At 39.4% G+C, this 14623-nt stretch overlaps 1 protein-coding gene across 1 annotated transcript in view; it reads left to right on the top strand.

Annotated features, from left to right (window-relative positions):
* The window catches only part of thsd7ba (thrombospondin, type I, domain containing 7Ba), a gene marked incomplete at both ends in the record, with an annotated part of 152679 nt that overhangs the window by 123331 nt on the left and 14725 nt on the right, over positions 1-14623 (top strand). Inside the window, 6 exons of the mRNA XM_083921867.1 lie at positions 2101-2234; positions 3958-4114; positions 9782-9926; positions 10961-11076; positions 12415-12532; positions 14022-14167. Of these exons, the coding sequence (XP_083777993.1) occupies positions 2101-2234; positions 3958-4114; positions 9782-9926; positions 10961-11076; positions 12415-12532; positions 14022-14167 (816 nt within the window). The remainder of the gene's footprint in view (positions 1-2100; positions 2235-3957; positions 4115-9781; positions 9927-10960; positions 11077-12414; positions 12533-14021; positions 14168-14623) is intronic.

Below are 14623 nucleotides of genomic sequence, written 5' to 3'. Positions count from 1 at the left end.
GTGCTGTCTTTGGTCAGGGATTTCTATTTGAATGCCCCTTTCACAGTGAACAAATAAATCAGCCTGAACAACATAACACTTACTTTTAGTAACTTTGTTTAGATACAGAGCACACAGCTTCTCTGAGCATATGCTCATTCGCGCCGTCTTCCCTCTCGCCATCTCCAGACAAATTAATTTCTCGGAGTTGCCTAAAGCTGCAGGTCTGGCCATTGCACAGCTGTTGCAACCAACTGCAGCACTTTAAAACTCTCAACACTATGAATCATGCAGTTTGGCAAAATATCCAGGACTGGTAGATTCACTTCAGATGATGAAGTACTTCATCCTCCTTTACCCTCATTAATGAAACACGGAGCAGAATGAAGTGTATTAAAAAAAAATCTAATTTAGGAAAAACTATACATTTCTGTAACTGCAGGCAAAATCTAAACTAATGATCATATCATTGTTCTTCTCTCCCCTGCCCAACTTCTGGCTTGTCATGCACTGCTAATACGGACAACCACGCAGGCTCAGGTCAGTGCCGTTCATTCTGTACATATACTCTGCTATAGCTAATGAAGACAAAATGCATGCCAGATCTGTCTAAGTCACATATACTGCTGTGACCTTTTTGCTCTTTTGGTCGAGAGAAAGAACAATAGTTTGATTGGAGAAAGTGCTACATGGATGGAAATCATTTCTATGAGGTGCATTTGGATGATATTCCATCTGCCTTTTAAGTGGAGGGACCTTTTCTAAAGGACTTCATTAAATTATATTATATTATAAAAATAATCAAACCCTTTTGAGACTTTTCTCAAAGAAACTGAGACATTATTGTGACCCTTATCCCTCAAAAAAGTCTACAATAGAACAAAAGAGCAGGAGATGGGGATTGATATATCCAATGAGAGAATCCGGTCTTTACCAGCTGATTCTAACTGCGATTGACATGTCTTCGTAAATGTGTGTGACCAACGATGTACTTACGGAATAAATTCAGTATTTTTCTGTTCTGTGTGTCGTAGTGCACCTGCTTTAAACTCAATAAATTGTGTATATACTTGTGAAAGTGAGCAGAAAGCCTTTTTTTTAGCTTGGTGATAATTAGCTGCTAAGCTGAAATTGTTTCTGCAGTCATGTTGGAGAAAGTGGGAGCAGAATAGTTGCCAGTTTACCCAGCAGGGGCATCTGCAGGGACAGATGGGAGATGATGAGGGTGTGTAATAGGCATCTGTGTGGCCCGTAGAGGAGGGAATACTCAACACTCATTCCCACTCTATAGTCTGCACACACACACACACACACACACACAAACACACACTTACAGACACCCATTACAGCCTGTGATAGCTTTTGCCACAAATTGTCCTCTAGAGTATACCTTTTACTGTGGCAGACTGTTACATAGATTGAGAGTAAACATGTGTTTACAGGAGCTTTGCACTGGCTGTTCCCTTGGTTATACAGACGTGACAGAGTCACTGGTTGAGTGGGGAGCAGTGAAATAGGCTCAACATCCTGCCAATTTCATCCTCAGTTGAAGGGCCTATTGCCATGGTCATTGTCGTTTTACACACTGCATGCTGTTCTCTCCATACCATGCGTACTCTAGTTGCTGGTTTATTCCAGTATTAAAAATAATAATTTAGCAATTTAGCAATATGCATATCCTGCACAAGTGCTTAATGTAAAACAGAAATGCAAAATGAAGAGAATACTAGCATATATTGTGTTCTTGTGTTGACATAGATTCCTAGATTAAGGTTAAGAATTATACCTTGTTGTTAGGTTTATATTTCTTTATTTTTTTGTCATTGTTTATTAAGCAAATAAAACCCCACAAGCAATACACCTCATTAGTGTACTATGAAAAGTGAAAGTGTCCCAAATATCTTCTGCATTCCTTCAAGGGTATGCACCAATCCTATAGTGTGTGCGTGCGTGTGTGCGTGCGTGCGTGCGTGCCTGCGTGCCTGCGTGCATGTGTGTGTGTTGTGAGCTGATTTCTTACTTTTCTGCTTTCTTGCTATAATCCCGCGTGTGTATCCCTTTTCATGTGTGTTTGTATGTGTGTGTCTGTTCATGTGTGTCTTTGCACATGTATGCGTGCAGGTGTACGAGGCTTCGCCGTGCCACAGTGAATGCAGCCAATACGAGTGGAGGATCGAGCCCTGGTCGATTTGCACCATCAACACTGTGGACGACCTGCCAGCATGTGGGGAGGGAGTCCAAAGCCGCAAGATCAGGTCAGTTAGTGGGTTAAGCTTGGCAGACCACTAGCCTGGCACTGCAACGCACACCGGGAGGGGTAGACTGGCAATGTTTCTGTAGCTGACACTGGTCCTGACTCTTGCAATTCCAGGGGAAACAAAGAGTAAAAACAAACTACTGCTTCACGATGACAGTTGTTAGATTTTTTTATGGTACTTAAAATAGCAATAATGGAAAGCAGTGAAGTGTGTCAACCTTTTCTTCAGGCAGCGTACGGGTGGTGGTACTGCATCATGCATCGGAAATGGCAAATGCCAAACTGGGCAGCAGTGTTATTGTTTACTCAGAAACTTAATTGGTCTTGTTTTGAGTGTGAGTCACAGCCACAGAACTAAAATGGGTCCCAGTCAACCAGCCTGTACAGTTTAACAGAGACCCTCTTTCTAAGAGTTAAAAGTCCCCAATATGTTCTCCATTTCAATTTGAACAAAACTGCCAGGCTCCAGGTTCGTTACAGTCTTTTCACAGTACACTTAGGAGTGAAGGAAAATGTTTGCTAAGAACTCTTTGTAATAATCCAAAAATGTATTACTTATTTCATATTTGTGATGAATTTACCAGACCAAATGTCTGACACTTAAATCTGGGTAATACTGTAGCATTTGTGTTTAGCCTTTACACATTTTGAGTAGTACTTTCCATCTGAGTTTTCTCACCTTCCATCCCTATGGCTGGTTTATTAAAATTAAAGCCATATGGTTGAGGTTTTGGTAGTCATCCATTGACAGGCAGATCTCCAAAGCGCTGTGCCAGTGCTGGATTATGGTCTGGCTGCACAAGTTAATATTCTGGGATAGGCAAAAAACAATCACAATAATTGTGGGTGGCCCTAAGCCCTGTATATAGCGATTGTGCCTGTGCAAAATAGATAGTGGATATAGCATAGAAGGAGAGGAAAGCATGTGGGACTCCCCTAATGGTAGGCATTAATCCCCAACTGTACATCCAGTGAGCCAGATTAAAGTTTCAGATCATGGCCTCTATTGGCGGAGAAAGTGACAGTAAGAGAAGCCAACAATGGACTCCCTGAAAGTTGACCCAAAGCATATTTATCACCCCTGGTGGCTGGCTGCCGTAAAGGTCATTAAGACCCACCTTCTCCGGTTTAGGATGGGACATGGGCCAAAAAGCCGATGTATAAATTTAAAAAGAAAAAAATCCCAGTAATGGTTTCTGGTGATGTAGGTAGTGCTTATCACACTGTTGTGACCGTTCTTTACATTTGGTTTTGATCAGTTATTTGATCAGTTACGTGACTTTACCACCAGAGCATTACTTTGTAGATTCTGATTGCAAAATTAACATTAACATGGCGGCGCCCTTACCTGGATATTTTGGCTTCACATTTGTACAGTGGGAGGAAGTGTAGCCGCATCGTCCAACATTCAGTGTATGTATTAAAGTCACAAGCTTGATGTATCCAATTATTCAGCCTGACATCCTCCCTATGTCCTTCCACCTAAAAACAGTAAATAGACAGAATTTTCAAATATGTGTGTCAGTGGTATAAAGCCAAGTTAAGACAACCAAGACAACAAATTGTTGAGACACTGTTGGAAAAAATTAGTTACCTGAGCGAGAAAGAGTGAAATCTATTTGAGGTCAAAAACTTAGAAATGTGTTTTCAAAATTCAAGAAAGGACACAGTTAGGATTGCCCCAGAGACTAGTTATCCAGCTGCATCTGCTGCTCTGCTAGGTGTGTGAAGCAGGGCACAGGAAGTGAGGAGAACAGCACATTGGAGGACAGTCTGTGTGATCAGGAGGAAATGCCACCCAGAGCCCAGGTCTGTTTTCTGGCCTGCCCAAACGACTGCGTCATGGCACCATGGGGAACTTGGAGCAACTGCCCTCCGGTAAGAAGCAATAATCCAGTGACTGTTTTCTTCGTTGGTTGAACATGTTTTTTGCCAAATAGGGTCATAACCAAATATTTGAGAGATATTAAAGAGAGGCTTTCAGATTTCTTATTGACCATGTTGATTAAAAGGTGTGACATTTGTGTGTATTTTGAATAGTTTTAACTGCATACTATTATAGAACACATAATTTGAAGTTTTACTCTTATGTCTAATATTAAAATAATTGATTTACAATAGAGCATGTTTTAGTTTAGTATGTATTGACATCAATTATTATGTTTGTTAATTTACATAAAATGTATTAATTGTTATAGTGGTATTCGAGACAATGATGCTAAAAATTGTGTCACTTTTAAATTATGTTTATATCATTTATAGTTTGTGGCTGCTTGTCAAAAGCAAATCCTGAACAGCAGTTTGGATTCTGGTTCATTTGTAACTTAATTTGCAATGTGTTTTTAAACTCCATTATATAGATTTATAAATGCATATGATAAACAGCTGCAGGGCTATGAAAATTCTCCACAATATCTCCCTTATATAGATATATTTGGTTACAATGAGACGTGTTACCTTTATCCATCTAGCTGCTCTGTAAATGTGTGTGCTTTGAAATCCCATTTTGCACTACAATGTTCAGTACTGCAAATTAAATTGGGTCCACTAAGGTGCCCCCATTTTCTAATGCCCTCAGTCGAAAATGAAGTAGAGGTTAGTCCATGTTTTTTAGCCAAAGGCTACTAGTCATCCAGCCATGTAGTCGTGTTATATGTTTCCTGTCAAACATAACAGTTCAGTGGGCTGGAACATTGGAGTCAGGGAAAGAACATGGTGGGGGGGATAGAGAGATTATCTACTTAGTATGAGTATGAGTTTTCTCCACTGACATTTTGTCTCATTCGATCTTTCAATCTGCAGCGCTCTTCACAACAAAAGTAAAACAGCCGTCTAATGTATTTGATGTAATAGTATTACTAAAACTGTTAACTTGAAAGCCAATCAAACTGTAACAGCCATATAAACTGTTATGGGTGATTTGTTTCCACAGTTTACTCGACCCTGAAACATTTAACACATGTAGCACAACAGAGTGTGTAGAGATGGTGGTGTTTGTATTTGTGCATCGATCCGAATGACTAACTTCTGAAGTAGGCAGGGCTCATAAACCAGAATTCAGTCGAAACTGATGAAAGAGATATCCACACACTTAGATCTATGCAAAGTAAAACACTGCAGAGCTCTAAGTGTGCAGATATCTCTTTTATCACTGTGGTTTAGATTTAAATGGTATAGCTGCAATAATTGGTATTTGGACAGTAGGACGCCTAAAAGCTCATGCCATTTGAAAGATGTAAAAGCTAAAGTTGAGATGTGAGATTTTACACTTGCCTGACAATAATAATCAAACAATAAAAATTATGAATTTTAAATGTCATCTGCCACTTTAATTAGGAAAGTCAACGATTTTGAACAGTTCTTGCACTATTCCTATAACCTAAACCCCTGTAACCGTTTTCAAAAGTCCTCCAAAACTCTTCATAGATTACCTGGAAGGAAAAGCTGTCTTTAGAAAGGGACAGTGTTAGTGAAAGCAGCGATACTTATTATAAAATATTCTCATCCACATTAACAAGAGATAGTTGTATAGCCTTGGGTCATTCCTGTACTCAGCTGGAATGAGGGTATTGTGTAGTGTTTGCAGGATTGTGATAAGATCTGCAGTGTTGTGAGGTCCAAGGGTGGCGCAGTGATGAAGGAAAGCTTCCTGGTAATAACATTGTGATGGTTCCCTGCTATCCACATACAATAGCATGATGGCCAATGTAAGGTAAAAGCCATTTGTGCCAATAAAAATGCAATTATGGGTGATTGTATTTAGCTCCAGGACCCTCTAAACTTGAAACATCACATAGGATCAAGAATAAACAAGAAATAAAGAGTAGTCTTTATGATGGGGCACTGCATTAGCCTTTTATGTTAACACCATGCTCTCTTTGAGTACGCTGTTGCCCAACTCTCTCTTCGGCGTTTCTGTGATCTGAACACAAGTGGACAGCCGAGACAGATCGCTGTTCAAACCTGTGTCTATCATGCACCTCCAGCTCATGACTTGTGTTCGAATTTCTTTACTGCCTAGGACACCTTCACTAGACGGTCAAAGGGCCCCTCACACAGTTATTACGTCCAAACTCTCGGCAGTCACGTTGTCGCAGGAATCTGGAGATATCATAGTCCAACACATCTCCTTCCATAGATCAAAACGATGGACGGTCACGCAACACCTTTCTCAACTCATCGTGAAATGAGCACAGAGTTACAGAGTGTTAGCACATCCTGCATTGATGTACGTGTTGGAGAAGCAAGAACTACAAAAGATATGTGGTCAAATGCAACCCATACCACCACAGCAGGTGGTTTAATTTGGTTCATTTTGGGGCTTAAACGTGCTAAAATGCTGATTTTTGTTTTCTTTTTTCCCTATAGTCTTCTGAATTCGAATAGTACTGGACAAATTATGTTAGAAGAAACACTTTTGTGCTTTGCCACACTTTATATTCATATTCAAGAACATGTCTATCCATAAGCTGGTTGTGTAAATATCTAGGTTGTGTTTTGTTATTCTAAGTGAATGTTATTACTGTATAAGGATAGGATGGGGCATGGGACAAACAAGCACTGTCCACTGATGTATCTGAAGAGCTAAAGTTATGTGAACTTATGTAAGGATTGCAGGATTGGTTCCAGTTATAGATAATGAAGAACAATGGCAAATAATGTATTGATTTTGTGAACGTAGTAGGTTTTATTGGTAAAAAAAAAATTCTGAACCTGGCCCTAAACCGTCCACAACCAAAAGCACTATTCAGTGTGCAGATTGCACATATTGGATGTAGCATTCAAATGCATGTACATGGAATGTGGAAACATTAGCGGCACAACTGCACGGCTGCAGCTGATTCATGAGCCTCCCACAGAGACCCCTCATTAGAAGGTGACAGTGACTGAGGTGCGTGGCGTGAAGCATCAGGAGCAGAGGGATGATTGCGGACTCCCTTAGAGCTGACAGTTCCTCCACATCACACATTTTCACACATCCTTTTCTTCTCTGTTCACAGATTTCCATTCCCATGTAGTGTGACTTGAGTAATTTACACGCTACCACTGTTCCTTGGTAGATATTTGGTAAATGTGGCATTCTTACAGTTCGTATTATTAATCGCACAGCTGTAATTACACTCATCATTATCAGCCCAGTGTAAAAGTTGATAATGCAGTAAATTCAAGTTTCTGCCAGTTTACCTTCTTTTAGGATTATTACCTAGGATTATTCAGACATTAAGTCTGAAAATATAGCATTTGTGGCACACTGAAGGAAGCAACAACTGTATGTGTCAAATTGTGTTGAATTCCATTCAAGCAAGTGGCCTAGTTCTTTTCAAGGGCTCAGGTGTGGGATATAGGAGGATGTTGTTTATAAAGATTTGTGTCAGTAAATTTCGATTACCTTTACTGTAAATGCTCAGCCTGTTCACACAAAAGCTGCCACCTTGTTTAAAAATAGAGAATCATGCAGACAACACTGTACATTTACATCAAACATGTTAACTGGAGTTTCATACTTCAAGGATATTTCATATACGATGCTATATTATAATCGTTCTGTAATAATAAGTGTAACATTAAGAGTAAAATACTTGTATTTTGAAGAGCTAAAATGTGATGCTGTAGGTGGGAAGCAATACTGAGTAATGAGTAATAATTTAACATCTAAAACTAATTCTGGAGAGCTGTCGTTTACACATTAAAGGTCCCATATTGTAAACAGTGAGATTTTTATGCCTTTTTTTAAAATTATAAAGCAGGTAAATGTGCTATATAAATACTGTGACAGTATCAAAAACGCTCAATCCAAAGAGAAATGCACATAGCCGTATTCAGAAACTGTGTCTTTAAACGAGCCGTCATTCCCCGGCTGCAATGATGGCGCAGAGACATGGAGAGCTCAGATGCAGAAGACCCGAAATTCCTGACCAATGCTGAACACACTGGGCTTTTTCAGGAGGGGGCCTTAAAGAGATAGACACTGAGACGGACCGCTTCAGACCGAGGGTGAAGACAGGTTTATTCAGTATAAGAAAAAATAATATGTTTTTTGAAAATTAAATCTAAACAACTAAACATGTTCCCAAAATACAAGCAGGAACCTGAATAGCAGCATAATATGGGACCTTGGGTGGCTTGTAACCACCTTTAGTTCTTCCCTGTAAAAAGGAAAGTCTCAATTTACAAATTGCAATTTGGTTCTCCTTTTTTTTCTAGCTTTCATATTTTTATATTTCTTGATCACATTAAAATATACATTTATTTTAAAATGTTTCTTGGACACACTTAACGGTGAACCAGAAAGAGTCTTGCAAATGCAGGCTGTTAGTTCCATGAAACAAATTTAAACAATAGATAAATAGGTAGGAATCTTACCAAGAATTGCTTTATTACCAAAACCTTCCTAATGACTTGGCGTGTAGGGCAGGTCAATTCACGTTTGAGTACAAAACACAAAGATGAGTGAGAGATCCACAGTTCATAACAAATCTCAGAGCCCCATGATACACACTTATCTTTAACCAGAAAAGGTGTGTGAAAGGGCATCAATTGCAGGTTATACAAAGAATGTGCAATGTGATGGAAGTAAGGTTTGTGTTTAGCACCAAAGTAAAGAGCAGAGAAGAGTCTTACCTTGAACTGACTCGTGTGATTTACTTTTCTTTCATTAAATGAGTTCGACCAAAAAAATCATCTCAAAGAAAGAGTAGATACTTTGTACAAGATAAAACTGCAACACATGAACTGACCTCCCCAAAACTGAACACCCACACAGGTGTTTTCAGTTATTGTGGCTCATTAGACCTCTGTGAGCGGATCTTTGATGGGAATTTATGAGGTCACAAATAGCCATCTACCACTAAAAATGATATAGGTGTAATTTGTCCTTCCTTAACAGGTGCAACAAAGCTAACAGGTGACTCAAGAAGTCAATCAATCACAGTATACACACCCACACAGTGCTGAGAAGAGGTCTCATCAAGCAGATAAACTGAAAACACCTGTGTGGGTGTTCAGAGCCTTTAATGTCCACTTACATATTATACCGATAATGACCAGTGGTGAAATACCCAGACTCATTTCCTCATCCACCTCCATTTCAAAGTCCATGTTGCATGTTAAATAAGCATGTTGTGCATCTAACGTAGGTTATCATTTTTGGATGGATTTAATCTAACAGGGCATTACTCTGAGGGGCATTTTTTTTTGTTTTTTAGAGCAAAATGCTCAATGCATAATACACAATAATTATGTTATTACAATACAAAAAGACTGTATTTTATGTATCAATTAGGGTTTTAATCACAAACAAATGTTTTTGTCAGAGAAAATAATCATCATAAACCCCTGTACAAAGCTGTAACTCAAAGCATAATTACAATTCCATCCTCATTTCTTAGTCAATAAATGCAAATGCAGGATGCAGCTTTCATTTTCTTTGTCCAGCTGAAGAACTGCTTGACTCCAGCCAGCTTCATCCCATCCCCCTCATTTCTGAAAATAAACCTGCACATTTGACACTTACACACTTTTATCAATACTGCCATTGTTGTGCAGCACTGTGACCAAGGAACAGAACGAAAAAGGAGCAGACACATCCTCCGCCTCTCAGCCTCGGAAGATTCAGCCTGTCCGGAACTGGTCCAGTCAGACCCCTGTGTCCTCAACAGCACCTGCTTCTCGTACCAGTACAGAATCTCAGGTGGGACAGTACTTCAATCACAATGCCAATGTATTGAACTGAATGAATATGAAGAAAGGTATGTGTGCTTACCTGCGTGAGACACAGTTGACAAATGAAGAGATCCCAAAAATGAAGAATTTAGGATGCATCATTACTGATATCAGATACTGGGCCAATACTGACTCAAATAGCCAGGTTGGGGATGATTTATTCAATTCAATTCTATGTAAATATACTATTTACATAATATAGAGTTTGGACCACTTTGTTGCTGCATTCCAAAGGTTTACACTTGAAGTGTAATTCTTTATGTAACTTATTGGTACATGAATATTTTAATTATAAACTACAACTAAGTTCGTTAATATCTATGTATTTATCTGTTAGATTTAGTTTTACAAAGGTAGAAAAGCAATGTTTAAGTCAATCCTGAGATCATCTTAAACATAAAAGAAGAAAAAGATCCCAGTCACTTCCACATGATGAGGCATATAGCTTAAACACTGGTATCACATCGGTGCTCTGTGTCGGCCAATACCCAAAGCCCAGTAACCTAGTCACTAGAATAAAATGTTGGCATTGTACATAACTGCAAACCACAGATACGTTAAATCTCAACATTTCACTTCTGAACCACTGCAACCCTTTCTAAATCCCTACGCCTCACATACAGACCAGGGTCACTTTTTGGTGGACACATTATACTACATCACCTGACTTCTGGAGCACTAACTCTAAAAGTCTAATATTGTCATGGATGGTTTTACATTGGAGTCAGCTGAAATCCCTGTGCGTCTCATACAGATGCTAAAGGGTGCCAAAAACAGTTCATATTAATGTTTCTAAGGTTTGCAGAAACTTACAATGGCAATATATTTTGCTTGTGAGTGGGCTGAGCCCAGCTCTTGGTATCAGTATCAGTATTGGTATTAGGACTGAAAAAGTCTGATCGGTGCATCCCTAGTCAGAACTGACAGTGGTCCTGCTAACACAGGCACACAAGCTGGTCTGACAGTGAGGCTCAGATATGTTGCTGTTTGTGTGTGTTGCAGACTGGAGTACATGCCAGCTGAGTGAAAATGCTGTCTGTGGTCAGGGTTCACGACTGCGTCTCGTGGACTGTATTCGCAGCGATGGCAAGATTGTGGACTTGCAGAAGTGCGAGCAGGTAATCACTGTATAGTCTGACACAGTACGCTATTTAGTTAGAGGCACTCCTTGGCAAACTACCTGGAAATCTTCTATGTTTTTGTACCTATGGATCATTTCACATTGCACCAGGTCCCTAAACATCAAGTAAATACTGAGATTGCAAAAGTCGCTCTTAAAGACTATGCTCCACACAAGTGGAACAATCTGCAGAAGCGTGTAAAATTACACAAACATATCCCTTTTAATCAATTTAAATCCCTTTAGATTGTTATTGTCCCTTATATTGATGTCCTTGGTCTGTTTTTTTTGTGTAATTTCTTGACATATGTAACCTGCTGTGCTTTTATGTGCTTTTATTGTTTTCTATGTGTTGTACTCAGGACGTCCTTAAAAGATAGCCATTAATGAGAGCTTGCTCCAAATGGCCTTCAATGTTTGAATAAAGTTTTCAATCAACAGTCTGAACTTAAGTTCATAAATACAAGCCGCAGTTTGAAGCTATGTTTGTATTGTTATAGTTAATAGAAAAAAAACATGTGTAGACAGTCATAAAGTTATTGTGTAAGTATTTTTTCACTGTGGACAGGAAGATATAAGTTGGCATTTTAGAAGTCTAATGTTTATTCTTTTCATATACCATATACCTGTATTTGGAAATCTTAACCAATGCAAATGTGGATGACTGAACAGGAAGTGAAGTGTTCCAAATGAAAATTTGAATATTGTATGTCAACATAGTTGGGGGGAGTTTGATTTATGCTGCAGCACTCGACTTCCTCTACTGTTCCCAATGGCTATACATTATTAATAGCCCATTGATGCCCACTTTGTGGAAAAAATGTGTCTCTCAACACCTTTACTGTATGTTTCACTAAGCAGTTTGCCACCAAGCCAAACATTACTTAACTCTATTGCCCTGACTTAATTCATGCAAAGATAGATGGTGGTCTTGAAGATGCTGCAAGTAGCATTAGCAAGTAGTTACTGCAACATTTTTCACTGGTGGGTTGCAAATTGGATATCAGTCTTGTTGCACAACCTGCAGTTAAAATCAGATATATCCAGAATCATCTTACACTATTGAGTGAAGGGTATTATATGGGGATAAAGGCTGTGATGTTTTCGTGTCTGTGTTAAGTATAAAGTACATTAACAATGTGATTCCCTTTCATAAAAATTCAAAAAATGCAGCTCAGCAACATTTGAAAGCGAACTTAATGGTAAATGCTCCATCTTCACCGTCCTAAAATGAACTGTAGCCTATTTAAGATATGGAAATGTGGGCGCTCCCTCATTCTTGTTCGTGAAAATAATTAGCTAGCCCTCCTTACAGCTCTGCTCTTGTTTTCTACAGTTCGGTCTGATCAACAAGTGGAGTCTGTCGGAGAGCTGCGTGGTTGACTGTCCTGTCAGCTGTATCCTCTCTGAATGGTCTCTGTGGGCAGAATGTTCCCACACCTGTGGTAACCAAGGTAAACAAATGAGCAAACAAACTTAACTCAAACCAATGGGAACGCCAACCTCATAAACAGACACAGAGCCGACCACATGTGCAGCGCCTCATTATTCCTTCTACTCAGGCATTCACCAAGATGTTGAATTGTGCATGAATACATTTAAATGCATTAAAATATTTACAAGTGTGTAATCCAAAGCCTCTTTATACAGAGAAACAGTGTGATGAGATTTTTTCCCCCTTCAATAATGTATATATTAATATTTCCACTTATCATTCTGAATGATGCCCAGTTTTGTTAATTAGCTTCATGAGGTTAGATTTTGAGTACAGCAGGTTCATTTAAACTACATTTTATACAGCTCACCTTTATGGACGTCATAAATGATTCAGTGTTCCTAAATAAAATATATGCTCTTCCTCTGCGTGATTTCAAACAGCAAGCAATTAGCAATCACAAATCTGTGGCATGTTCATTATCACTTGGAGAATGTTATAACCTCAGGCAGTATACAAAAGGTAATGATTTAACCTGGATGCATACATTGTTTCTCCAGCTTCCCAAAGCCAAGCTCCCAGAGTGAAAGACTCAACAGTGTCTTCTTAAGTTCATTAATTTTTAGTTTGTTGTTGTCATTCAAAAAAGCTCACACTTGTACAGGGTTTCAACGTGGGATTTTAAAACTCAACGCTCTCTGTCTCTCTCTGCTCCGTCACTGTTGCTGCAACTCTGTTTCTGCCACTCTCTGTTCATTTTCACACATTGTGGAACACATCTGTCAGCCTTGATGAGGGATTTGCGTCTAATCTGTGTCAGACGACACAAGGATCTTGTTCTGTCAGGATGCCATGGGAGCGCTAATGTTTTGGTTTGATTTTTTTCGAGACGGCAGTGCTGAACGTCCTTTTGCTGTCTGCCTCAGGGCCCACGGAGAACCGCATCTCCCCTGGCATAACACAAACACACACAGCTTCTGTCTCCACTGGATGGCTGATGGAGGCCATTCCTTCATTGAACCTCGTTGGACAGTGTGCTGTTACATCATGGCAAACGCCAATCCTTAATACTGTTGCCATTTGCAAAACTTTACCTTTCACCCATTATTGATTGCTCACTTTAACAGAACAGGTGTGTCGGAAACTATGAGATCTGAGCATAAAGTGTCGTGGTGACATAGATGCATGAGGCTAATTCCTCTTTGTCATAAGGAAAACCTTTCTTGGGCAAAAGAGAAAGTGCAGCCTCTTTTTACTCTTAAATAAGGTTCATCATTCATTTCAGCCATGTTATGTTTGTGCAATGAGGGATTTATTCCTCTTCTCTTCGTCCTATGAATCCCATAGTGTTTTTGGTCTTTATTCAGAGTTTGTCATTATAGAAGTGTCACTGAGTGTCAATGTATCTGAGATTCATACATACAAAGGCAAAAAGAGTGCATTATAGCTCTACAGTTTTGCAAATGGTCTCTTTTGTTGAACGTTGTGTCTGCCTTTATGTTCTGCAGGTCAGTCTCAGCGCACCCGGAGAATCCTGCAGGACGCACATGAGGAGGGTCGGCCCTGTCCCAGCCAGCTCACCCAGACAAAACCATGTCCCATTAGGCCTTGCTATAAGTGGCTGCTGAGTGACTGGTCCCCATGCACTGTCGAGGTATGACCTGCACTACGAATGCTTGATTGGAGGTTACAATTATATATCTTACCAAGGGTGCCTACTGGTTTCCAGTTTTTTTAACCTTATCAGTTTTCCTCTGCATCACACATAACTGCCGCATTTCTTAAAGGTACCCTGTCGAGTTTTTGACCACTAGTAGTGTTATCAAGCAAGCTTTGGATGGAGCCACATGTCATACGCACTCCACTGGTTTCTCACGCTATGCAGGAAACACAGACTGCTAGCAAGCATTGGTAGACTTACACGTAATACACACACTCACTCCCGAAGAGTAACATTGCATTAAAGCATAAACTTTGCTTGTTTACAAGAAATTCCATAGGGTGCCTTTAACCTTGTTAATTTGAAGCATAATATGTTAGTCAAAATCGCAAGACAAAATGTTTGATATTTTTTTCACACAATTTGGAAAAATAAGCCAGTAGATTATAT

The sequence above is a fragment of the Echiichthys vipera genome (genome assembly GCF_963691815.1).
Source record: "Echiichthys vipera genome assembly, chromosome: 10".
NCBI lineage: Eukaryota > Metazoa > Chordata > Actinopteri > Perciformes > Trachinidae > Echiichthys > Echiichthys vipera.
The sequence above is the reverse complement of the archived record's forward strand: the minus strand, read 5'-3'. Positions and strand labels throughout refer to the sequence as shown.